The sequence below is a fragment of the Centropristis striata genome, chromosome 3 (assembly GCF_030273125.1).
Source record: "Centropristis striata isolate RG_2023a ecotype Rhode Island chromosome 3, C.striata_1.0, whole genome shotgun sequence".
NCBI lineage: Eukaryota > Metazoa > Chordata > Actinopteri > Perciformes > Serranidae > Centropristis > Centropristis striata.
The window spans coordinates 29943413-29968447 of NC_081519.1; the positions used below are offsets into that span (position 1 = coordinate 29943413).

A 25035-nucleotide genomic window follows, 5' to 3' on the forward strand; every position below is an offset into this window, starting at 1 on the left:
GGCTCACGTGACCGCAGTCTTTAAATGTACGTTTTTGTCCTGAAAAGTTTTTAAATAGGCCGGTTTTAACGGAGACTAATTCCGGCAAAAGTTCATGCAGAAAAATATCACTATGTTTAACTGTTAATAATAATAATGAAAAAAAAGTCAGTAAATCTGTCACATGGGGATCTAAAACCTATTTTTCAAGTCCTTACTACCAGAATAACTTATTCAAAGTTAAATAAACTACTCAGTTTTAAATAGGCTTCGATTATTTCCAATAATGACTTCTGCCAGCGTGTCATGCATGGCCTCGCCTTGTTGTGATGTAATAATGTTGTAATGTAAGTTTTTTCCTGACAGCACCTGAACACAGCATAACACCATAACAATGATACAAGGGCACCACTTGGTGGTGCAATATACAAAGGAAATATTGAGAAGTAGAGAGAAAATAAATAATTAAAATCGTGTCAACTTAGAACTTTGGCAAATGTAGACACAGTTCAGCAACCAGCAACAATATTAAAATGCTGTAAATTAAATATATATATATACATCAGGAAATCTACAAACAGAAATATAATGACTTGCACACATCACTGAATTCAGCTCTGCAATTCAAAGCATTCGTTGCTTGCAGAGGAAATGAAAACCTGTACTTGGCCCCTCCCAGCTGCATGATGACGTCCTCCTGCTGACACTGAGGATGTGGTCCTTGAAAGCTGGGATCTATTTTTAGCTCCAACCTCATGGTCACTCATGGGCCGGACACACAAACAGGGCAAACTATCACTCAGACCACCTGCCACAGTCAGCCAGGAAGCCAGACAGATTCATTATGTAAGACTGAGAAGAGAATTAGTGCACTGCTGTTTTGACTTTTAGCAGCAACACACCTCATCTAACAGAAGATGCTACATATGGGAGGGATAGGCTTGACCTACATTGCAATTCTATACATTTTGGAATAAATTTCCCTCACAGTAATCATTTACTTCCATCGATTCACTGGAGGATTATTCTAAGCTTAAATACTTATAACCCTACATTAAACCAAGCAGAGGACAGCCACTACATTGTGTTTAACCCTTGTTAGTCCTCCTGTCGACTATACACTCATTCTCCTCAGGGGCCAAAAAGGACCCCATGACATTAGACTGGTTTTAGGACATGTAGAAAAAAAATATTAGCAACTTTTTTTTCACCTTTTAAAGCAATTCATGACCAACACATTGATATATCATTTTCATAATAACCTACATAACCTACTCTGTGCTTTCCCATCAAGTTTTTTTCCCCCACTATAACTGTTGAAAAAAATATTCAGGTTTTATTACTTTTTTTCTCTTGAAATGAGGCCTAATTTTGTATATTTGACTAACATTGACCAATAATAATGAAAACGATATGAAATTGTATATCAATGTGTGTGTGTGTCTTAAAAGGTGAAAAAAAAAGTTGGTAATATTTTTTTCTACATGTCCTAAAACCAGTCTAATGTCATGGGCTCCTTTTTGACCCCTGAGGAGGATGGGTGTGATTCTTTTTTTTATTTTTGCTGACATCCAAAAATGATCAATGCTTTCAAAACATAAGTTTCACTAAAAGTTGACATAACCTACTCTATACATTCCCATCAAGAAAGTATTATTTCACTATGACTATTAAAGTTCAGGTTTTATTCCTTTTGTTTCTCTTGAAATGAGTCTAATGTCATGGGGTCCTTTTTGACCCCTGAGGAGCACAGGTGCTATAACAATTCACATAAAAATGTATGAAGAAAGTTGAAATTTATATTATCAATGAAGAATGCAGAGGGGCACATATGCTGAAAATTTCAAGCAATTCTATGAAAGTAAACCTATATTAATCATATGTTAAAATGATTTGGGGTCAAAAGGGACCCCAGGAGTTCAGGAGGGTTAATGCAAGCAGCGACCCCGGGGCCTGAAACAGCCTCCTTGGGGCCCCAAGCAAAATGTAATTTTGGGTCCTCTATTTCTGCCGATAATATTGATTGTTGATCATTCATCCACACCTACACATGTCTTTACACATTTATGGGGGTGGTCCAGTTTATAACATAAATAATACCAATGCAATAATAATACAAACTAGAAAATTTCCTCTGGGGAAATTTTGAAAGGGCCACGGGGGCTACTGCCGGTGTGTGTATACTATGATGAGACTCTTCAGAGATTTCAAACTATGCCCTTTAACCTCAAAATGTGTGTGTGTGTGTTTGTGTGTGTGTGTGTGTAGCGAAAATCACATGAAGTTACCTGTGTGTGTGCGCGCGCATGTGTGTTTGAAGCATGTGTATGCATGTGTGAGGAGTGTGAGCGCTTACGCGCATGTGTGTTTGTGTGTGTATCTGTAACTGTAATCACATCAAAGATCAAAGGCAATCAGATCAAAGCAATCAACTGAAATAACTGACACCTGTTACAGTGACAGCAGCCGGTGGACAGAGGTCCAGAGGTGGACTGGAATTTCTGGCCTCGAACAGAAAGCATTTTTGGCAAAACCATAATACCTATCATTGATCCGACTTCACTTTGAGCGTCCTGAGTTCTTCCTGAACATCTACATATGTTTTTTTTTTAAGAAAAATGAAAAAATAGCTTTGTTAGAGTGATCTAAAAAAACTTTAAAATCTCACTTTTTCCGAAATCTTCCTGCGTTTTTAATATGGGAGCCAATGAGGCTGTTGGTGGTGTTGGTGGATCATCTCTGCGTCTTGCGCCCAAACTATAACTCTGACAGCTTTACCAGAGGATTGTGAGTGAGAAGACAAATTTTCCTACGTTTCTATGTATAAATTATTTCTGTAGAGTGGAATTTGCGGCCTGGAGCGCAGTTTTAAAATTAATTTTTTGACAGTTTTACCTCTCCCTCTACACTCTGAGCGATGACATCACACACTCTGACACAAACATTCCGTGCAATACACACCCATTATAATCTCAGAATTTTTCCAAAAATGATCATGGTCATTGAACAGGGATTGATAAAAAACTATATGACCTATCGAAACGCAAATTAATACACCAATACACAAGACTTGTGTTTACTGTTTAGAGTTTAAATGGAGTCTCTAGGTGAAATTATGCCGGAGAAGTAGACGTCTGAAAATCTTCAATTAATGTTCTTTTTTGCTCATTTTCTTTCGGCCGTCCCATTCATTTCAATGCAAAATTTTGGGCAGCTTTTTGTGAAAAATTCGTATTCCGTAGAGAAAAGTAATAGCACACCGATCCCGATCAAACCGCACGTTTTGATATATAATTTAAGTAGCGGGACGAAATTGCGTCCGCAAGAGGAATAAGAAGAAATCCACAGTATAACAGTAGTGCTCGGTGCGATTGCCCCGAGGCCCTAATAATACCCAATGAATGAATGATGAATGATCTCCAGAGTGCCACATATGGTTTTTAATCTCAAAATATAGCACATTCAGCTACAAGAGCAACCTGGGGTTGATTTACACAACAGTCCAAATGGTAAAGCATCGTATTTACTGTATATGTGTCATCTGGTTCATTATTCTTGGCTTCAAAAATGGCAACAACAAAGTGCAACAACAAATAAAATCACTTAGAAATATAAAAATAATAACAAACTCAGTTGTACAAAGACAGGGAATTAAGTCAAATATCAAGCAAATAATTCAATAATGATTTTAATAAACAGTATTCTGAAAAAAGGTAGGAAAAATGGTTTAAAAAACAAATATAAAGTTGAATAATTGGGCCTTAAAACTTGGTCATATGGCGGAGCTGATGATGATCCACAGTGAGAAGAGGACGTTGTGGTGGAAGTTGCTGAGGAAGTGACCAAAGAAAGACAATGACTTTAAAAGAAGGACCTATAAGGACATTAATTAGTTTTGGACATTATTATTATTAATCTGAGAATGTTCTGCAGTACAATGAGCGATTATAAAGGGTGTTTTGCTGTTAACTTACCAGGTAGATCAGCTGTGGTTGCAGACACAGAGCTCTGTAGATGATGGAGATGGACCTAAGATGAAATACATACTTACATACATACACACACACATATTAACCCTTTGATGCACAACATGGGTCTAAAGTGACCCTTATAAGTTTTTATATTCTATATCTTGGCAATAAATTAATTTCATCATTCAATATTCCAGGTTTTCCTCCTGTTGTGGATTAGGGGCGTCAATATGTTGTTATATGTTGCATCAAAGGGTTAATGAAATATTTTGACTAAATTAATTTTTGGTGTAATTCTTAAACTTAGAAATTAAATTTGAGCTGTTTGGTCTCATAGCTTTGTCCCTTTCACATTGTATTTTACCTTAAACCTCTGAAGTCCAGGAGATTTTGGTTCAAATTTGTCAACTTCCTTTGCATTAATTTCTGTCTCTGTTTAGCATATTTTAGTCTGTCCTTACATCACGTGCATGGCTCCTTTTTCTCCCCACAAACTTGGCTATCAGTCAGATTTTTACAAGCAAATTAAAAATGGTGATGGTTTTCATTGTAGAAAGAAAATTCAAATTTTAAAAATGGTCTAAAAACATAAATGTCACACAGTGAAAGCTCCTATGATTGCACTTTCAACTGGCTTTCTCAGCTTGTCTACATATAAATAAAATTATCGCTGTAAATAAACGTGTATTTTCAATAAATAGATGGACTCCAGAGGGTTCATGACAGTTTATTTAAAAGTTAAAATTAAAACAGACACTCCAAGGAGTCGCTGTTCATTTTTCTGAGGTAAGCAACGTACATTTTGGCCAAAAACCAATGGGTGATGTCACGTCCATTATTCATACAGTCTATGGGCTGAAAGCAGTTAAAATTTTGAATCAGGAACGACTTTATTTTATAATATTTTTATAACTTTATTCATAATGCAACAGACCTAGAACTATTAGTAGTCTAGTAGTATATTTGGTGGCTGTGGCTGAAGAGGTGGTGGTTCACTAATCACAGGATTGTTGGTTATAATCCTGGCTCATTATTGTGCAAGACACTTGGACTCTCTGACTCTAGGAACATTTTGAAAAGCTTTGTGCGGTCCTCTAGGATTACAGGGCCAGTTTTAGTTAGGAAAACTCTAGGGCCAGTATGGTCCTAAGATTATAGGACCACTTACCTTTTTATTCATAAAAGTCTATTTCAGTGCAGGCATAGGACTCAAGGATCAGTTTTTGGTAGAGAGCCTACACATGTTAACTGTGGTCCCATGATTCTAACACTGTTTGTTCCTTTTTGAAGTAGATAGACCTACTTACCTTCAAAAGAAATCTGTATGTGTGCAGTCTGGAATGTAAGACCACTTTCAGATAGAAATCCATTAACCTTTACCCTTTTAGGTAGAAAAACACAGCTTAACTCTATGGAGTCTTGGGCTATTTTGTTCATTTTTGAATCCTTTTCATGTATTTTCGTGTCTTTGTAAGTCATTCTGTGTCTTCTTTGGTCATTTGTGTCTTTTTCCTGTCTTTTTTGATCATTTTGTGTCCGTTGTTGTGTCTTTATTAGTTATTTTGTTTCTTTTTTTGGGTCATTTTGTGTCTTCTGTGGGGTTTTTTTTGGTAATTCTGTCTTCTCATTTTGTGTCTTTTTTGGTCATTTTGTGTCTTTTTTAGTCATTTTAGGTCTATTTTGGTCATTTTGAGCCTTTTTTTTTATCATGTTGTGTCTTTTTTTGGTCATTTGTGTCTTTCTCGTGTCTTTTTTGGTCATTTTGTTTCTGTTGTGTCTTTATTAGTTACTTTGTGTCTTTTTTTGTAATTTTGTGTCTTTATTTAGTCATTTTGTGTCTTTGTGTGTCTTTTTTGGTCATTTTGTGTCTTTTTTGTGTCATCTTGTGTCTTTTTTGGTCATTTGTGTCTTTTTTGTGTCTTTTTTGGTAATTTTGTTTCTGTTGGTGTGTCTGTATTCGTTACTTTGTGTCTTTTTTGTCATTTTGTGTCTTTTTTGGTCATTTTTTGTCTTTTTAGAAATGCTTTGTGTAGACTCGAACATCACATTTGGAATAGCCTATAGAAAACATTGGTTCATAGACATACCCAGTCATTCAATTGAGACCAAGAAATTGCATTCTTTGACAAGATAGGGACACTTGGCTCAGGTTTTACAATATATTGTTTTATTTTGCGTTCTCAACATCGTCACAGTACTAGTTTTACATCAATAGGATTTTGTCTACTTAGAAACAGAATGCATAATTAAATAAGAGCACTCCTCCCTTTCCTTTGACTTAAAAAGTGGGCTACGAGTATGAGAGAACAGGAGCGTCTCAGGAAATAAGTTAGAAGCCGTGTTAACTATGTAACAGCTGGCTGTTCATCTGTAGATCCTATGATAATTCAGTCCTGTCGGAGGCAGAGAGAAGCAGTTGATGATTATGTAAATATTAGAGGGGAGCAGGAATGCACCTTCAATGTAACTGCAGACATTGAGCAGTAGTAGTAATAATAATAATTATTATTATTTACAGACTATTTACATCTGTTTTGTCAGTCTTTACCACCTATCCTTAAAATGTTTCCTCCCTTTAAGAGCATCTTCATCAAGTTACATTAGATTCCCCCAGATGGATTTGCTATTTACACATGCAGCAGACTGCCATGTCTTTATACTGTACAGTGGAAAAAGAGGTGAAATGCATGCCGGAATCAAATGACACAACTTGAAATGAAAAGACACACTAGTAGGCAAGAAATTATCTAAATGTAAACAAGCATCAGTCAGAGAAATCAAAACTACATGAAAGTTTAGGGGCTAGTCAAGCCCACTGCTTAATAGACCAACACTTAAAAAAAGAAAAGAAACAGAATTGGTAGGCATCAATGGCATGCAACAAAGCACCTCACACGGAATCTGGACAGATTTTTACTATTGATCAGTCGCTGGAAGGACCTGGTGGGTTGTGACTGAAAACACTCTGAATCAACATAATTCTGAGAGCCACCAATATTTCATAAAGCTAGGTTTCTTCTTGGCTTGTGTTTGCACCATTATTCCATAACAGCTAGTTATTAGTCAGACCCTGGTCCGAAGACTGCAGCTGTGATTGGTCTACTGTGGGCTTGTGCAGGGACGATTCAATTTGGTCTCCAATTTATTTGGTATACAACTAAGTAAATGTGTAATGACCGTGAAATATTGGCACATTTCTGACTCCATAGCATCTAAACTACACTGGATTCAGTGCCTTTAATGCTGTATTTTTGACAGATCAGAGTCAAATATTAGAGTTTAGACTAGCCTACTAGAGTATATGAAGCCCTCAAAATAAATTTTGGATCAGCAAATATTTTAACAATACCACTGTCTAATAAGACACCCTTTAAATTGCTATATTAGTAGTTAAAAATACTTCACTAATGCTTTATACTTCAGGAATAAGCTATTGACAAGAAGTTCTACTCCTCTAGAAAGATTTTGCCAGATTTGTTCAGCAGAGGTGGAAAGCTATCCATATCCTGATGATTGATCCTATCCTGATTTTTTATGTTTTTATGTATGTCACATTATTTTATCTGTTTTATATATAACGTTAATTCAGTGTTTAGTGTATGTATATTGTGTATTTCTGTCATGTATGATTTTTACTTTAAGCACATTGAGTTTACGCCTGCCGTATGAAATGTGCTATATAAATAAATTTGACTTGATGTGACTTGACTTGATGCTATTCTTCTGTTCAATGTAGTTAAAAAGAGTTAGAGGATTAACAACAGCCAAGGTCAATGGAAGTATGTTATTTGCTCTAAGACATAGCACCCGTTAACTTTAATTTTTATTTCATGAAGAAACTAAACTGTATATGTTGTTAACCCTTAATAGGGCACTCATTGAAATACTTGCAAATTTCAACCCGAGAGAATATTGGAGGATATTACATACTGCCAGAATGTGTAAAAAAAAACATACGGTCCCGGGGGAGGGGGGTACTATTTTGAGAAATAAATTTACGAGATTAAAGTGGCAAATCTACGAGAAACATTTTTGCAGATTGCACTTTTTTCTCCTAAATCTGTGTTTTTTTTTCTATGCATTTGCCACTTTAAATCTCTTAAATCTAGTAAATTTACAACTTTTTTCTCGAAATATATATAAATATATTTTTTGGGATATCCGCTGAAGTTACCAAATACGGTTCTTCCCCCGATAAAGGGTAAAACGGAGGTGGCATTTATTAAAGGTGAGGTGGCCCGCATATGCCATAAAACACTGCGGAAATTTTGCCCAACATCACACCTGTTTGTCTGCTTTTATGAAGAGTGACCACTAGAGGCTGCCCTGTACATTACTTTCATACCAAAAAGTAATGTTTACATTTACTGTTTTTTTACCAAAAATCCGTGAGGTCAAAATAGGAAACGGAGTGTTTTTTCTTCCTCATGAAACATTTAGAAAAAACAGTTTCTTGTCTGTGCAATCAATGTTTGCTAGTTTGCTTCTCCTTCAATGCCTCTGGCAGCATATTGCTTCTTTGGCTGTTACTGCCTCCTACTGTCCTTAGATGGACCAGCAAATATGACTTCACACCAATGTTATAATAGTTTTGGAATTTTCATTAGTTTTAGTTTTGATTTTGTTGTCAATTTTTGTTTTCAAATTCAGTTAGTTTTGATAGTTTTGGTTAGTTTTAGTTTAGTTTTTATTAGTTTTAGTTTTTTTGTAATGGGGTATTTGTTGGGTGCCAGATTCAATAAGGTCACAATAAATGTTTCCTTTATTTCCTTTGTCTGATCCATCTCAGCCCCAATAAGTTTATTAAGTCATAAAACCAGATAGATGAAATAGATTTCATATCAACCAAAAAGGTTTACGTATGAAAAAATTTGACAAAGATGAAAACTAAGGACATTTTCACTATCATTTTAGTTAGTTTTGTAACCACAAAATACAGTAAGTTATCGTTTTCTTAAAAAATATCATTTTTATTTTTATTTCAGTTAATGAAAATTCTAGTTTTCGTTTTTTCGTTAGTCTTCATTAACTATAATAACCTTGGTTCACACCAATCTAGGTTGCAAAACCAAACGTTATTTTCATGAATTGCTTATTACTGATGTATTATATTTCAGCAAATTACTTATTTAGCACTGATGCATTTAACAGTTAATTGAGTTTATACAATTGTTTTTAATTGCAAAGCATTTATAAAGGGTACTTTATTAAACAGTGGTACTTTGACAGCTTGGACCTTGAGGACAGAAGTATTTAAGAATATTGCTCTACTGAATATCAATTGACAACAGTAATGTGTGAGCCATTGACAGAGACAGATGATAAATATGAAGATAAACGAGTTCCATCCATTATATTCATAGCTGTCTGTCCATTATCACTCTGATTTCCAGATGACAGAGTACATCTTTCGTCACGCCTGCTCTACTTTTCCTCTCACAGCTGTTATAACACCAAGCTTTAACTACTGTTGTACACTAAAGATCCAGTAATCTACTGTATGTGGATCAGGAAACGATACAGATTTGATTATCCTCTGGATTGACACAAATACATAGTTGACTCCAGTTAGTTAGCTGTAATTGAAGAAGTCAAAACTATTCTACCATTATTATTTTAACAACTGTCAAGTGTAACACTGATATAGTTTGGGAATACACAATAGTTAGAAAATAGCCTCGAAATACATTGTTACATGCAATTATTTTCTTTGACATTCTTTATCAGTGTGGAAGGTCCAGTCCCTTCAAATCCATGTGGATACTTGCACTTCACTGAAACATTGAGGAGGAAATTACAAAGGACGTAGAGGGAAAAATAGACAACACTAACAGAACTAAGCAAAATGAAACAACCACCAGATTGAATTGCTCTTAGACAAAAAAGTAAATACATATTGCACATACAAAAAAAAATCCATCTCATAGTCTTTAAGCAGATACAGACTAACTTCTGCCATTGATATCAACTAAGGAGAACAAGTGCTGTGTCTATCACTTTGAACAGAAAATATGCTCCAGCATACCAGCCCCTGCCTCTGCTCTGCTCTGCACACTCTGCAGATACTGTGCACAGGATGGCTGGGAGCTACAACCAGCCATCCCATAATATGTCAGAAAGATGATTGATATAAAACTGCCATTTGTGGTGAGTGAAGCATAAGAGTGCTATCACCAACACAGAATGATAATTATTGATTTCTGTACTGTGGTGTCTGTGTGGCTCCAAGAAAAAGTCACAGTGAGGGAGTAAACAGTGCAGTGTGACACGCTGGCTGCTCAAGAGACGCACAATGAAACCAAAGAGGGACAGGGCACACTCAGCCAGCTGAGAGCTTCCACTTAAACAGTCGTGTTGCTGTTTCCCTGCTACACAGTTTGCACGGACTCCTTCAGTCTCCATGAAGAACATGAAAAACCTCCTCATGCTGTAGAACGGACTTGAAGAATCCTACCAGGTTGTGGTACAACATAGAGTATTTCATATTGTTTATTGGACTCTAAAAAAATCTTTAAAAATAAAATGAGGGCGGACAAGCAGCCAGTAACTGACGGGAGGACATTCTGATGAATGTGTTGCTGTCTTTCTACTACTCCAAACCAAAGAGTGCAGTAGATGAGTGTATGCAGGCCAGTGTGCGAGTCTGCACCAGCCCTCAACAATCTGAAGTTCTAACTCAAAGGCAACCATATACAGCAGTATTCCAGCTTACTGCATTGCCTAACTAACAAAAGCTTTGATTGGTTTTTTTAACAGTGAATCTACACCACTTATGTGCCAGAATAATACTGAGAGTTTAACTTGATGCCATTTGTTCTGTAGTAATAATAATTATAAGAATAACAGTTGATATTATTATTTTACAAAATATTATGCACAATATACATAAAGCAATTGTTGTGACTAAATTAGTAAATGCTTCAATAATTGGCACATTTATCACTGCTACCAGAGATATCACAGTGCACTGTGAGCTACCGCTACATTAAATACTTGTACAGCTACTTTACTGCTGAGGATGACCGCTGTCTGTCTGTCTGTCTGTCGGTCTGTCTGTTTGTCTGTCTGTCTGTCTGTTCAGCCAAACTACCCTCACACTAGATAAAATCACTTTCTAGACATTAAAGTCAAGATAACTATTTACTTATTCTGGAAAATACTAGTAAGCAAGATATTTGATCGTGTTCCTTTAATTGACTGAGGAGAAACAGTAGTTGTGGTCTTTGTGCATGCTCTTGCGTTGTTGTCTGTTGCTCTTGAAGCCGGCAGACATGACTTATAACCTGGAATGAAATGAATGGAGCAACCGGAGAGGAAGTGTGTTTATATTGAATAAACTGCCCCTGTGACGAGCGTAACAAAAAAAAAATGCAGAAGGAGGCACAGGATCTCGTCTGGCTTCACATCCCCAGACCTCCGATACACAGTGCGACCGTCTCACCAGCTGAGAGCCTCGGAGTATCATCAAAGTTCAGTCAGAGAGCCCCTGTGCCCCTCAGACCACCGTACTGATGCCGCTGTGCTTGGGCTTGGTGCTGCTGGGGGCCTGGGAGGGTGCTGGCGCCGGGCCGTGGTGGTGTGGGCCGTGAGCAGGGTGGGAGGAGTGTGCAGAGTGGCTCCCGTGGCCGTGCTGTGTGTGAGGGTGAGGCGGGTAGGCCGGCTGCTGGCTGTGAGCAGGCGGTGGGTGGTACTGGTGCGGAGGATGCTGCAAGTGGGCTGGTGGGTGGTAGTGGTGGTGGTGATGGTAAGGCGGGGGGTTCTGGGTCAAGTGGCAGAATTGGGCGTGGTGCATGGAGGCTGACGTGTCCGTCTCCGACCGGGCCGTGTGGTGCAGGTTGGCGGGGTGAGGGGTGTGGGAGATGAGGGTCGGGTGAAGGGCCTGTGGGGTCGGGCTGGGGGATTTCACCCGCCTGGTGCCGAACAAAGATCCGAGCAGTGAAGAGGAGTTGGGCAGGGACTGGCCGCTGTGGCGGGACGGGCAGTCTCGGTTGGAGGGGGTTCTCCGCCGCATGTGAGGACTGCTAATGATGGAGCCCTGCAGGAGAGAGGACGGTCAGATCACAACAGAGACACAGCACAAAGTCTACTCTTGCTGTGCAGTGGGAACAACAGCGAATAAAGAAAAACACATCATCAACACTGCATATGAACTCTCAGACCTTGTTTATGCTTAGTTTTAAAATGCGTCTTGGGCAATCGGATCACAAGTGCACAGGTAATGTGTCTCCAATGGTTTCCAGCAGATTATAACAACAACGATGAGACAGGGGAACATAGGACCATTTTTTCCCGCTTTTCCCAAAGAGGGTCCTATGTTCCCCAGTCTGTTACTTTTTCCACCATTACTGCCAAATTCCATGGTGAATAGGCCTATGTAGGCCTACGGGCTGTTTGACGTGAATATGCAAATAGGCCTAGACGAGGAAAGATTAGGTCAGGGGTGGCAAACTAACCCTAACCCTAACCCTAACCCATGCGACATTAAGCCTGCTGGCCATGCTGAGAGTCTACCATAAAGATTGATAGATTGCGGGGAACATAGGACCCTTTTCCAAAAAAACAGGGAACATAGGACCATGGTCTGCATTGAAGACGTATTTTCATGTTACATCCTTGTTGTGTCCTGATGCATCGCCATTTACACTACAAAATATATGTGGTCAAATGCGTCCTAGACCACCTATAGGGCTGTTTCCACTACCGGGCAGTACCCGGAATGAGGCGGTTCTCTCTCGCTGAAACGCCCCTAATTTGAATACGAGCAGTCCAGAGCCGGCGTTTGTCGGGACTTTTTTAGTCCCTGTCGAAGAGCAGGGCCTTTTTTCTCCCCTGAAAACAGCCTGGTTACTGATTGGATAGAACACTAAGCCGGATGTGACGTAGTACTCTGCACGACAACAACACACGCCATTTGTAAAAGCCGGCGAAGCAGTGTTGCCAACTTAACGACTTTGTTGCTAAATTTAGCGTCTTTTCAGACCCCCTTAGCGACTATTTTTCAAGAAAGTGACTGGAGACAAATCCAGCGACTCCTGCCGTTAGCGGCACTTAGCTACAGTTAGCTCTGTAGCAGTACAGTGTGTAGCCTATGTGCTGCTGCTGCAGGAGGTGTTCACTTAGCGATCTCTGTTTGTTTACAACAAGCACCAGACACTCTGTGCACAGTTAGTGATGCCGTTAATTCACAATCACTATGTTTATGATCAGCGGAGACTCTGTGCATAATTAGCCATGCTGCTTTAAGCTGCTGACGTTGTGCACAGTTAGCGACGGTGAAAACCATACGTCACCTCCAGAGTCTCTAAATCCCTCTGGGGGCTAACTTGTAGTGGAGACACGCAGAGTGAGAGGACTTTTGAGAGGGTGTGGCCTGAGACTTTCCCGGTGGACACTTTCCCCCCTAGTGAAAACACAGCTTATGCAATATTGTGTGATCCTATTGTAATGCGTCTTGGGGATTGTTTACAGTATTTAGCTGACCCATGTGATCCGATCGGCCAAGACACATTTTTAAACCCAGTGTAAACGGGCTCTCAGATGTACGTTGCTTTGGATAAAATGCTAAATGACATTTTAACACTGTATTTAGGTGTGGCTTTGTGAGTGTACACAGGCTTACAGAATTCTTCACACAGCAGCACCAGCTACATGACTAGCCACAGCTGATCTCAAATCTCACACGACTGCTTGTGTTGCCTTGTGGAAAAGCTCCTCCATTTCCTTTTCCGGTTCACTGCCTTTGTTTGTCTATCCATGCTAACATCTCACGGTTGACTTTCTCTAAATGGTCTGGAGGCTCAGCTTGTCAGAGGCTGCAGTATCTGCACTGCCATGTACAGACAAACTGCTTCCAAGTCTTCAGACTCTCTCTGTCTGACTGCTGATACAGCTCCTGTCACTGTCATATCTGCTTTCCAAGGTTACAGCACCCTCTTGAATTTTCATGTGGCCCCATTTTGGAGACAGTCTGTGGTAACACTTTTTATGAAGACCATGTGTATAATGCATTATGAAAATACTTATAATCGCCTTATAGCACTGTATCATTCTAGTTATAAGCACTCATATATATTCATAATGCTTTCTAACAATAATCATAGCACATTATAAAGTATTTTATCAAGTATCATACATGGCTGTTTTTGCAAGCTCACGTCAATAATGCATTACAAACATACTTATGATGCATTACAAATTTAACATTAGCCTAACGACCTACTCTTACTCTATAATCACATTTTTATATATGCATTATGAAAATATTATGTATTGCAACTATGAACATTATAATACACTCTGATCATTCCAAAAACTGTCTTTGAGTGACCAGCAATTATTAAATATTATCATTAAAAAATGTTTTATAATGTGTTACAATAATTGTAAGAAGACTTAATACGTATGAGTGCTTATAACTATAGCTTTTCAGTGCTATAAACAAATTAAAATGCATTATAATTATGTTTATAATTCATTTTAGTCATAGACCTGATAGAAAGTCTTCCGGTAACACTTTACAATAACCAAGAAAGTGATGTTTATAGATGGTTTATAGACCAATTATTAACCATTTACAAAGTGCTATACATATTTAACATTAAAATGTTTTAAACCAATTTCTTGTATATGAATGGAATGAAAAGGTATATGAATTATTTCAAAATCTATTAATATACTCAATATGGTGTTAAAATTATAAAATGAGTGCAACTAAAACTATTGATAAACTATTAATTATAATTTAATTGTTTGTTAATGGTAAAGTAACTATAAACTTGACATTAATATGCCATCTATTTGTCACTTATAAATGACGTAGTTAGTTAAACATTAATAAATTATGAATTTGCCATTCTAAATGGCCTATATACAGTTGATAAATGATGATTAAACATTAATAAACTACCTATTTACCATTTATAAATGATGGTAATTGTAAAGTGTTGCCAGTGTTCCTTGTCTCCAGCCTGTATACAGTACACACACATGCTTTACCGTTTTTAACTGTCAGGCTTGGGTGTCACCAAGAGTGCATTATGTTAACTGATGTGTTTTGAGGTTTCTAAATTCCCACTCAGCAAGAAAAAACATTATGATTATCAGGATGTTTTCTATAAGGACACAGTAACACAGAATAGCATGATAAACAATCAAAACAAAGGTTTGTGTTAAAGAAATGAAGCAAATCTTTCAGAGCCATGCATGACATGCAAACTAAACCACTGTGTATCAGTGGCAGACAGCAGCAAGGTGAGCAGGCTGTTGTTGGGGTGGACTGGGCGTTGGGTTCTGCACAGGCACCTCATATCACTGATATTAAGTGTTGAGTTATGAGTTATGTGTTTTCATATGTTATGTGTTTTCATTAATAGTTACACTGCAAAAAAGGTATGTCTAAAAACAAGATAAAAACACTAAATCTGAGGGAAATGATCTTGCTGCATGGACAGATAATTTCACTTGACAAGATTTCTTGAATTAAGATGATCAAATCTAGAAATAAGAAATTAACTCTTAAAACAAGATAAATTAAAGCTGCAAGAGTGCACTGCAAATTATTTGTTTCTTACCAAGATAAATAAACCCTTTAGATTTAGAAGTGTTAGATCATGTATCTTGTTTTAAGAGTTAATTTCTTATTTTAAGTGTTCAACATGCTTATTTCTAGATTTAACAATCTTTATTTAAGAAATCTTGTCAAGTGAAATTATCTGTCCATGCAGCAAAATCATTTCCCTCAGATTAAGTGTTTTTATCTTGTTTTTAGACACACCTTTTTTGCAGTGTACTTAATGTGTACCTAACTGCCATCAGTGTGACCCTTGTTCATAAACATCTGAAGGATCGATGATATTATTGGCCTATCAGACTACTTTACAGTAGACAGACACCATGTTTATATATTTTAACTTCATATTGTGCATTATACCTAACTTATTTGTCTGACAAGGTATTCCTTTTTTTGAATTACCTAAATTATAATTAATATATTATTATAAATATAAATATTATTATAATTAAAGTTTTTTTTAATTAAATGGCGGACAAAATAGGAGTCCTGAGGGTGGAAGAGTGGATGCCAAAAGCTTAAATGAGAAAAACAATTTGACATGGAGTGCAGGTTATTCATCCTTGCACTCTGTTTGGGCGCTGTTAGCAGAAACAATGAGTCTCTTCTTATATGTTGAACACATAAACAAGTCTCAAAAAATTCAAGGGCCCTGGCTGTGGATGCCCTCAAGTGGCATCCAGAGCCAGGGCCCTTGTGGTGTTGACCAGTGAAGGGCTAACTTCATTAAACTTTGGGCTGTATTGAGTATTGAGAGATGGACTTTGTTGGTTGTTGTTTTTTTTCATGTGATTTGTTGACAATAAGAAACCTTGGTAACACTTTATATTAGGGAACACTTATTCAAGAATGATTAGTTGCTTATTAGCATGCAAATAAGTAACATATTGGCTCTTAATGAGTCATTATTAAGTAGTTATTAATGCCTTATTCTGCACGGCCTTATTATACAACCAGTAAGCCATTAACTAAGAGTTTTCCCTCAATAACCTCAGAATTATTATTTAATATTAATAAGTAAGGAAGTTGTTATATAAGAGTTACGATCTTTATATGCTTTACTTTGTATGGACTTTATAAATCTCTACATATCGGTGTAAGAAAACCATGGAAACGGCAAATAGCCACCTTCTCCAGACCTTTGACGTGACTTTTGGATGAGGATTGGTAGATTGTAATATCAATCATTACTCTACAAAGTGGATCACTGGTAGACTAACAGTGGCACAAAGCATATTAAGATCGTAACTCATATAAAACAACTTCCTTACTTACTACTAATAAGCAATAATTCTGAGGTTATTGAGGGAAAACTCTTAGTTAATGTCTTACTGGTTGTATAATAAGGCCATGCAGAATAAGGCTTTAATAACTTCTTAATAATGACTAATTAAGAGCCAATATGTTACTTATTTGCATGCTAATAAGCAACTAATTATTGTTGAATATGTGTTCCCTAGTATAAAGTGTTACCGAAACCTTTAGAACCTTTAAGCCCTGTTCTGGCATCAGCTCTAGATTGAAACTAACACTGAATTGGAGCAGAGAAAAATATCAGGCTTGTGTCAAATCAACAATAAAATCAAGTTCAGTGAGCTAGCCACATACAGATGCCCCTGATCACAGACATTCTTCTTTGACTGCAGTACACTGGTGTCTAAGTGTGACAATAAAGGAGGGGAGGAACTACTAGTCAAGGTCAGAGGTCAATGAAAGGGAGCGGTGCGAGTCAGTCACGTCAGACTGTGAGAGCATGCAGTGGCTGAACTAACCAAGCACAGACATTTCTAGTGAACACAAAAGGACAAAATTCAGGAAACATCTAAAAAACTCTAACTGGCTACACAAAAGGATGACTCAGAGCCCTGATGTGAGTCAGTAGTATTATTAGTTGTGTCATGCTGTGTACATCAAGGGTTAACACGTGTCATCATTCTCGTTCAGTCAAATGCATGCACAGTGACCAAGGTGCTCACAACAAAAACACCACCAAACAGAAAAATAACTCAAACTACAAAGAAACAAAAAACAGAGACTTGCAGTGTGCTCAGAGTGGACAACATAACGTCGGAGGACAGCTCAGCATCGGTTGCGTCCTACTTACTTCCATATTGCTGTCTAGTGATCCTGCACTGCTGCGTCTCCCACGCTTGCCTGCCCAGAACATGTAACATGACAGATTAGACATGCCTGGTTAACACGTGAAGGAGCACATATCCCTTCTGTGTAGTACGGGGGACAGGGTCGCTAGCACCCTACGGTGACAAAGAGGCACATGACTAACTAGCGACAGACTGGCAGACTGGCAGAGGGAGGCCCATAAGGACTAGAGGAAAGGGAGTAGTCAGGCGGCGTAGCCAAATAAAGGGGACACGCTGGACAAAAGCACCACATTTTTGGTAACACTTTACAATAACATCTAAGTGATGTTTATAGATGTTTTATAGACCAATTATTAATCATTTACAAAGTGCTAAACATATTTAATCTTTAAATGTTTTCAACCAATTTCTTAAAGGTACATGAATCATTTCAAAATCATTAACATACTTAATATGGTGTTAAAATGTTATAATGAGTGCAACGAAAACTATTAATAAAGTATTGATTATAATTTATTGGTTTGTTAATGGTAAAGTAACTATAAACTTACATTAATATACCATCTATTTGCCATTTAAAAATGATGTAGTTTGTTAAACATTGCCACTAAATGGCATATATACGGTTTATAAATGATGATAAAACATTAATAAACTATCTGTTTACCATTTATAAATGATGGTTTTTGTAAAGTGTTACCAAATTTTTTCACATACTCTCTATCACTATAGGTTTCAATTTTTGGTAGGAGCCACTTCATCAAGATTGCGGATCAGAGATGGCAGCCATATAAAGTCTATGAGAAATGCTATATCTTCCAAGCCACTTAGAAGGTCAATCTTGGTGTCAATACATACATTTTCTGGGTCAAGGAATCATTTAAAGCTATTGAGAATATCACTAGATGACTATTTGATCAAATAGATATGTTCATTTTCACCAAGACTGGTAGGCAACTAGCTTCAAGTGCTGCAGCAGGAATCCTGAGCTGAAAATGTTTGGAAATCTGTTCACGGTGCACGAGTGCGGATTAGCTGCCATGTACACTGCTGAAAAAAATCAAGGGTACGCTTTCATCTCATGTCAGACCTTGATCAACAAATTAATTACAGTTAGTCATCTAGTGCAATGGTTCCCAACCGGCGGGGCCCGATCCCCCCAAGGGGGCGGCAAAGATCCACGGGGGGTCGCGAAGCCCTCTTGATTTTAAGGGGTGTAATAAATCTAATGTGTTAAATATAGATGAGTCAGCATTTAATTCATTAGTGTGACAAAAACAACTAAATAAGGGCTACATTAAACGTTTATTCATTTATTTAAATAAAAAAATCACTATGGAAAAGTTAAAAAATAAAGGCTATATCGCGAGAACAAGGGCGTGTGTAACATCTAGAGCTGCAACAATAATTCGATTAATCGAACAATGATCGATTATTAAATTAATCGTCAACTATTTTGATAATCGAATAACTGGTTTGAGCAGTTTTTTAAAGACAATCAGTCCAAATTTTCTGATTTCAGCTTCTTCATTGTGAACATTTCTTGTTTCTTTGTTCCTTTATAACTGAATATCTCCTTGGTTTGTGGACAAAACAAGAGATTTGAGGACGTCACCTTGTGGTTTGGGAAACACTGATTATTATTTTAAAAACCAAAGTATACAATGGTAAAAATGTGGGTCCCTCAAGAAAAAGGTTGGGAACCACTGATCTATTGATATTCTCAATAGCTTTAAATGATTCCTTGACCCAGAAAATGTAGATTTTGACAACAAGATTGAACTTCTAAGTGGCTTGGAAGATATATTGGTTCTCATAGACTTTATATGGCTGCCATCTCCGATCTGCAATCTTGATGAAGTGGCTCCTACCAAAATTTGAAACCTATGGTGATGGAGAGAATGTGGGAAAATCCGGCGTGTCCCCTTTCTTCTCAAATCTGGTCCTAAGCTGCCTGACTAGAAGGCACTGCTACGACTCCACAACAAGGTTAGCCTCTGGGTAACTCAAACTGGAAGGTTTCTACACAACTTGAGGCACAGCTGGCAGGAGGCCTTCAAATCAATGAAAGACTTGCACTCTGGCTACATTAATCCTCTGGGGTCTATGATCGCTGGCGTGATCACATAACGTGACTTTTTTCAAAGCGCCGTAACAGAAAACGAGGTCACGTGGAGCGATGCTGTCAACTTCACTCCAAATTACAGACTTGAACTTTCTCAAGTTTTTTGTTTGACGTTCTGAGGTCATGTTAAACCAAAGATATGATCCTTTTAATTTGATAGTACAAAAATACTTATTGAAGTGTAAAAGTAGTATTGGACGAGGCAGGCGTGGCATTTAGTAAAAATGGAAAAAAGGGCTCTAATCATCTAACACTGTTCCTATAAATAAACATGTTTTTATGGTAATTTTTTGTGTATAGTTTTATTATATTTGAATTTTACCTTTATATCTCCATATCTGCAACCTATGTTTTACATTACATACAGTTCATTGAGCAGATCTGTGTTTTTTATTGTCATTAATAGTATAATTTTATTTCAGATTTCATGATTTTTGTGTATTTTTGGCCTCAATATGTTAATAAAGTGAGTTACAAAGTGACAAAAAAAATTGTCAGATCATGTTGAAGTTGTGCTAACAAAATACCAAACATGGGTATAGTAAATATTATGTGGTATATAAAGGGCAAATAGGTTCAGACCCCAGAGGGTTAAAGATAAACAAGCAATTTAGCATTTCACATCCATTAAGTTACAACACTCACAGTAGACAAATAAAATTAAGAAAAGGTCAGAAGCAGCAGTGGTGGAGATAGCCTGAATTTTAATCATGACTATGAGTCAAGAAAAACACTGTATGCAACCAAATATTATATTTTATTACACCCTCCCCACCTGGTAAATGTCCACAGTTTTCCAACTCGCTTTCATCATCAGGGTTATTTTCTTTGACTTGATAAAGCTCCTCCAGAGCCACAGAAGATATTACACTACTGTTTACATAGATTGCATAGCACTCTCTATGACTGTAAAGTGAAAATAAATCTGTCTGTAATATTGAACCTTAAGAGTCAAGGAAGCTGTATTCATATGAGTCACTTTTACAGTGCCTTGCAAAAGTATTCATACCCCTTGGATGTTTCACCCTTTTGTTGCTTTTACACATGAAATCAAGGTTAATATAATGTGGCCTTCTTTAAAAAGAATTTGCAAAAAAACCCTCTTTAATATCAAAGTGAAAACAGATTTTTAGAAAATAGTATCAATTAATTAAAAATATATAAGGTACAATAAATGATTGCATAAGTATTCATCCCCTTTAAATTAACTGAACTAATTCAACAAAGTTCCATCTAGTTGATGCAGCAGTGTCACAGTTAGTGAAATGGAGATCACCTGATTACAGTTGATGTGTGTCAAGTGATCGTAGTATAAAAAAACATGTGTCTGGGAGGTCCAGTCTCTGGTTCATCACTATTGCTGCTACAATTGTACCATGAAGACAAGAAAACACTCCAAGCAACTCAGAGAAAAGATCATTGAAAAGTATAAGCCAGGAGATGACTACAAAAAAAATTCAACTCACTGGACATCCCGCAGAGTTCAGTTAAACCATAATTTAGAAATGGAAGCAGTATGGACCTTGTTTAAATCTGCCTAGAGCTGGCCGTCCTCACAATCTGAGTGACCTGACAAGAAGAAGACTGGTCCTGCAGCCTTCCAGGACCTGCTGCTGAGGAGCGTCCCCAGAGCATGAAGCTGCCACCACCATGCTTCACACTGGAGATGGTGCGTTTGTGGTGATGAGCAGTGTTTGGTGTTCGCCAAACATATTGTCTAGTCTGGGCTCTACCAGTGTGAGCCACCGGGACGCCCCGACTCTCTCCCATTTGAGCCAACGAAGCTTGTAACTCCTGCAGAGTGGTCCTAGGTGTCTTGGTGACTTCCCTTTCCAGTCTTCTTCTTGTCAGGTCACTCAGATTGTGAGGACGGCCAGCTCTAGGCAGATTTAAACAAGGTCCATACTGCTTCCATTTCTTAATGATGGTTTAACTGAACTCTGTGGGATGTCCAGTCAGCTGGATATTTTTTTGTAGTCATCTCCTGACTTATACTGTTCAATGATCTTTTCTCTGAGTTGCTAGAAGTGTTCTTTTGTCTTCATGGTACAATTGTAGCAGCAATAGTGATGGACCAGAGACTGGACCTCCCAGACACATGTTTTTTTATATTACGATCACTTGACACACATCAACTGTATTCAGGTGATCTCCATTTCACTAACTGTGACTCTGCTGTATCAACTAGCTGGAACTTAGAGTATGAATACTTATGCAATCATTTATTTATTTTTTTCATTTTATTTTTATATATTTTTAATTAATTTGTACTATTTTGTAAAAATCTGTTTTCACTTTGATATTAAAGAGGGTTTTTTTGCAAATTCTTTTTGGAAAAAGGCCAAATTATATTAACCATGATTTAATGTGTAAAAGCAACAAAAGGGTCAAACATCCAAGGGGTATGAATACTTTTGCAAGGCACTGTATGTGGAGCAAAATCAGCAGCTCCTCGAGGAAATATAGACCTGGTCCCAAGAAAGACTGCCACTACAATGTCTTTCGTCTTGTTCAAGAATTCAAAAGCACTGATCAGTCCCTGTGCTGAGGTCAGTGGGTGTGTTTGTGCACATCAGCTCTGCAGTGTAGAGGCGACTCTCTCCATCCTGCCTGAATCAACTGCTCATTAATTCCTCTTACCACTAAGACGCTCAAATTGATCACAGTGACCTACATAGCACGGCCTCCTTCCCCACAGGAAAATTATTTGATGGGCTCTAGTAAATTATACCTGGGTCCATTAGCAAGCATCTCTATCACTTTGCTTCACCGGCTTCATGGATCAGAGGGTGTGTTCGCTAAGACAGTCTGCATCGGCAGCTCAGTTGAAGAAGCTACCATTAAAATCAAAACTGTACAGGAGCTCAGCTTTCAAAAAGTCCAAAATCAGTTAAGATCCAAATGGAGTGAATAGTATCATGCCAGCATCCAGCTTGGGTATACACTCTACTTTGTCTAGCAGAGGGATGAGACGTAAGATGCTATGTTACCATAGTAACCACTTATTTTACCTGCATCTGAGAGGTCACGCAGGGAACTGCTGAGGGCGCTCCTCTTCAGACCTTCACCGATGGCGTAGCTGTCGTCGAGGCTGGCTCGGCTCAGGTTGCCGTTGCCCGTGTCCTTCTTTAAGCCTGAACTCTGAGACATGCTGGGCCTCACCACCCCCTTCTGTTTCTCTAGCTCAGCTATGTAGGAAACACAAATACAATGTTAAGGCACCTATTATGCTCATTTCAAAGTGCATACCAAGGTTATAATAGTTTTGGATTTTTCATTTGTTTTAGTTTTAATTTTGTTGTGAATTTTTGTTTTCAAATTCAGTTAGTTTTAATGAGTTTCTACAGTGAGTTTGCTAGTTTTAATTCGTTTTTATTTTTTGAAATAAAAAATAAAAGTTTTAGTTTTAGTAAACTAATGAAAAATCCAAAACTATTATAACATTGGTAGCTACATGAAGCAGTATATATTGTAAATACTACAGCAATGTTTGTGGATCAGATGACCATATATAGAAACCAGTCTCAAACGGACTCAGTTCATGCTGGTTTAATGAACACCTGACATCTAATATGAACTTCTGATGTTTTGATTCTCCCCCTTTAACAGTAATCCAGACTTCTTTCTTAAAGAGTGAGAACATGAACTCATGCAAGACTGCCTTCTGGTTAAATTATGGATAATTGTTGCGCACAGACGTCTACATTAAACATAAAACTGTTGCTCACATTCTATCCGGTACTTCTCCATCTCTTGGACTTCAGCAATAGATTCTCGCAAATCGTCAGTAAACTTTTTGCGGTCCTGAGGATTGGGTGCATTGAAGTTGATGAGGACTTTGATGTCAGCTCCAGGAATAGCTGAGGTCAGACGGACTCCATTGGGATAATCTAAAGAGTGATGATAAACACTTTAACCACAGCCCACACAAAATAGACACATCACCAGGGGAGAAATTAGAGTTGTTTCAATAACAGCAACACTTCTGCCACCATTAAGGTGTCAGTATGCTTTAAACAAAAAGCTTGTTGAAGTGTAGAAAACACAATCTGAATCCTCCTCCCTCCATACTTCAGAACTAGGTTTTCACCCTGTCACCATGAACAGCCATAAACATTTTTTGCCTTAAGATGTGTTCTTGTATAAACTAATTTATTTGAAAAATAGACTGTAAAGAATTTACTGTGATTTTTACAGTAACTCATTGGCAGCAATTAACAAGTAACTTACTGTTTTTTTATTTACAGTACTGTTTTTTTATACTGTAAAAATAAAAAACAATTAAACACTGTGATTTTAGTTTTATTTATAATACTGGTTTCTTTACTGTAAAATTAAAAAACAATTAAACACTGATTTTTTAGTGATGTTTTCAGTACTAATTTGTTTGCTGTAAGAATAAAAAACAGTTAAACATTGTGATTTTTTTAATGGTACTGTATGGCAATATGGCACAGAAAACAGTGCTGTTAATTTGATAATAATTTCATCTTCACTTTTTATAGAAATAACTAGTAATTGCAAGTAATTACTCTATACACTAAAGAAAATAATATGAATACATTTACTGTTTAACAATTTATTCCATGCTGTGTTTTGTATGAAAAACTTTAAGTTAATTATTTAAACAGCATTTGTATAGGACTGATTCTGATCAAAATGATGATAAAAATGGAAAAATACAGTAGTCTACTTTACTTTTCACAGTACTACACTGTCTACTGTGTTTTTTCTACACTGTAAAAAAATTCCATTGCTTTAACAGAAAAAAATGTCAGCTGTGGTTACCAGAATAATTCTGCAAAAAATACAGTACAAATGTAAACAACTTTACGAACAACTTGTAAATTTTACTGGTATTCAGTGTACAATAAATAATAACTGAATCTTCATTTACTGGTATTCAATGCACAATAAGCAAAATCTGCATGTCAATTTTGCATAAATAATTAGAATATAAGCAGCATCATCCTGTTAAGCAGTAAAGGACAGTATAATCTACAACTTTAAAATGTTTTTTTTTAAATTACTACAGTTTTAGGATGTCAGATTTACAAGTTGTTCTGTAAAGATGTTGACATAAGTACTGTATTTTTTACGGAAATATTCTGGTAACCACAGCTGCCAGTTTTTTTCTGTAAAAACAATGGGACATTTTTACAGTGTACAGTAATGTTTTAACTACTGTGATTTTGTCACAAGGACCGATTTTTATTGTAAATTATACAGCACTATACTGTAAAAATCAAACACAGTGATGAACTGTGAATAATGCGGTAAATAACTGAT

At 37.2% G+C, this 25035-nt stretch overlaps 1 protein-coding gene across 3 annotated transcripts in view; it reads right to left on the bottom strand.

Annotated features, from left to right (window-relative positions):
• Nucleotides 1–6646: 6646 nt before the first annotated feature.
• Nucleotides 6647–25035, bottom strand: part of iqsec1b (IQ motif and Sec7 domain ArfGEF 1b) — a 294136-nt gene continuing 275747 nt past the window's right edge. For 2 of the 3 annotated variants that reach the window (XM_059329611.1, XM_059329612.1), the window contains 4 exons: nt 23475–23636; nt 22758–22934; nt 17624–17673; nt 6647–11985 (listed from right to left, as the gene is read on the bottom strand). In XM_059329611.1, coding sequence (XP_059185594.1) covers nt 11446–11985; nt 17624–17673; nt 22758–22934; nt 23475–23636 — 929 coding nt within the window. In that variant the 3' untranslated portion in view covers nt 6647–11445. The remainder of the gene's footprint in view (nt 11986–17623; nt 17674–22757; nt 22935–23474; nt 23637–25035) is intronic. The other variant, XM_059329613.1, reaches the window with a different exon arrangement.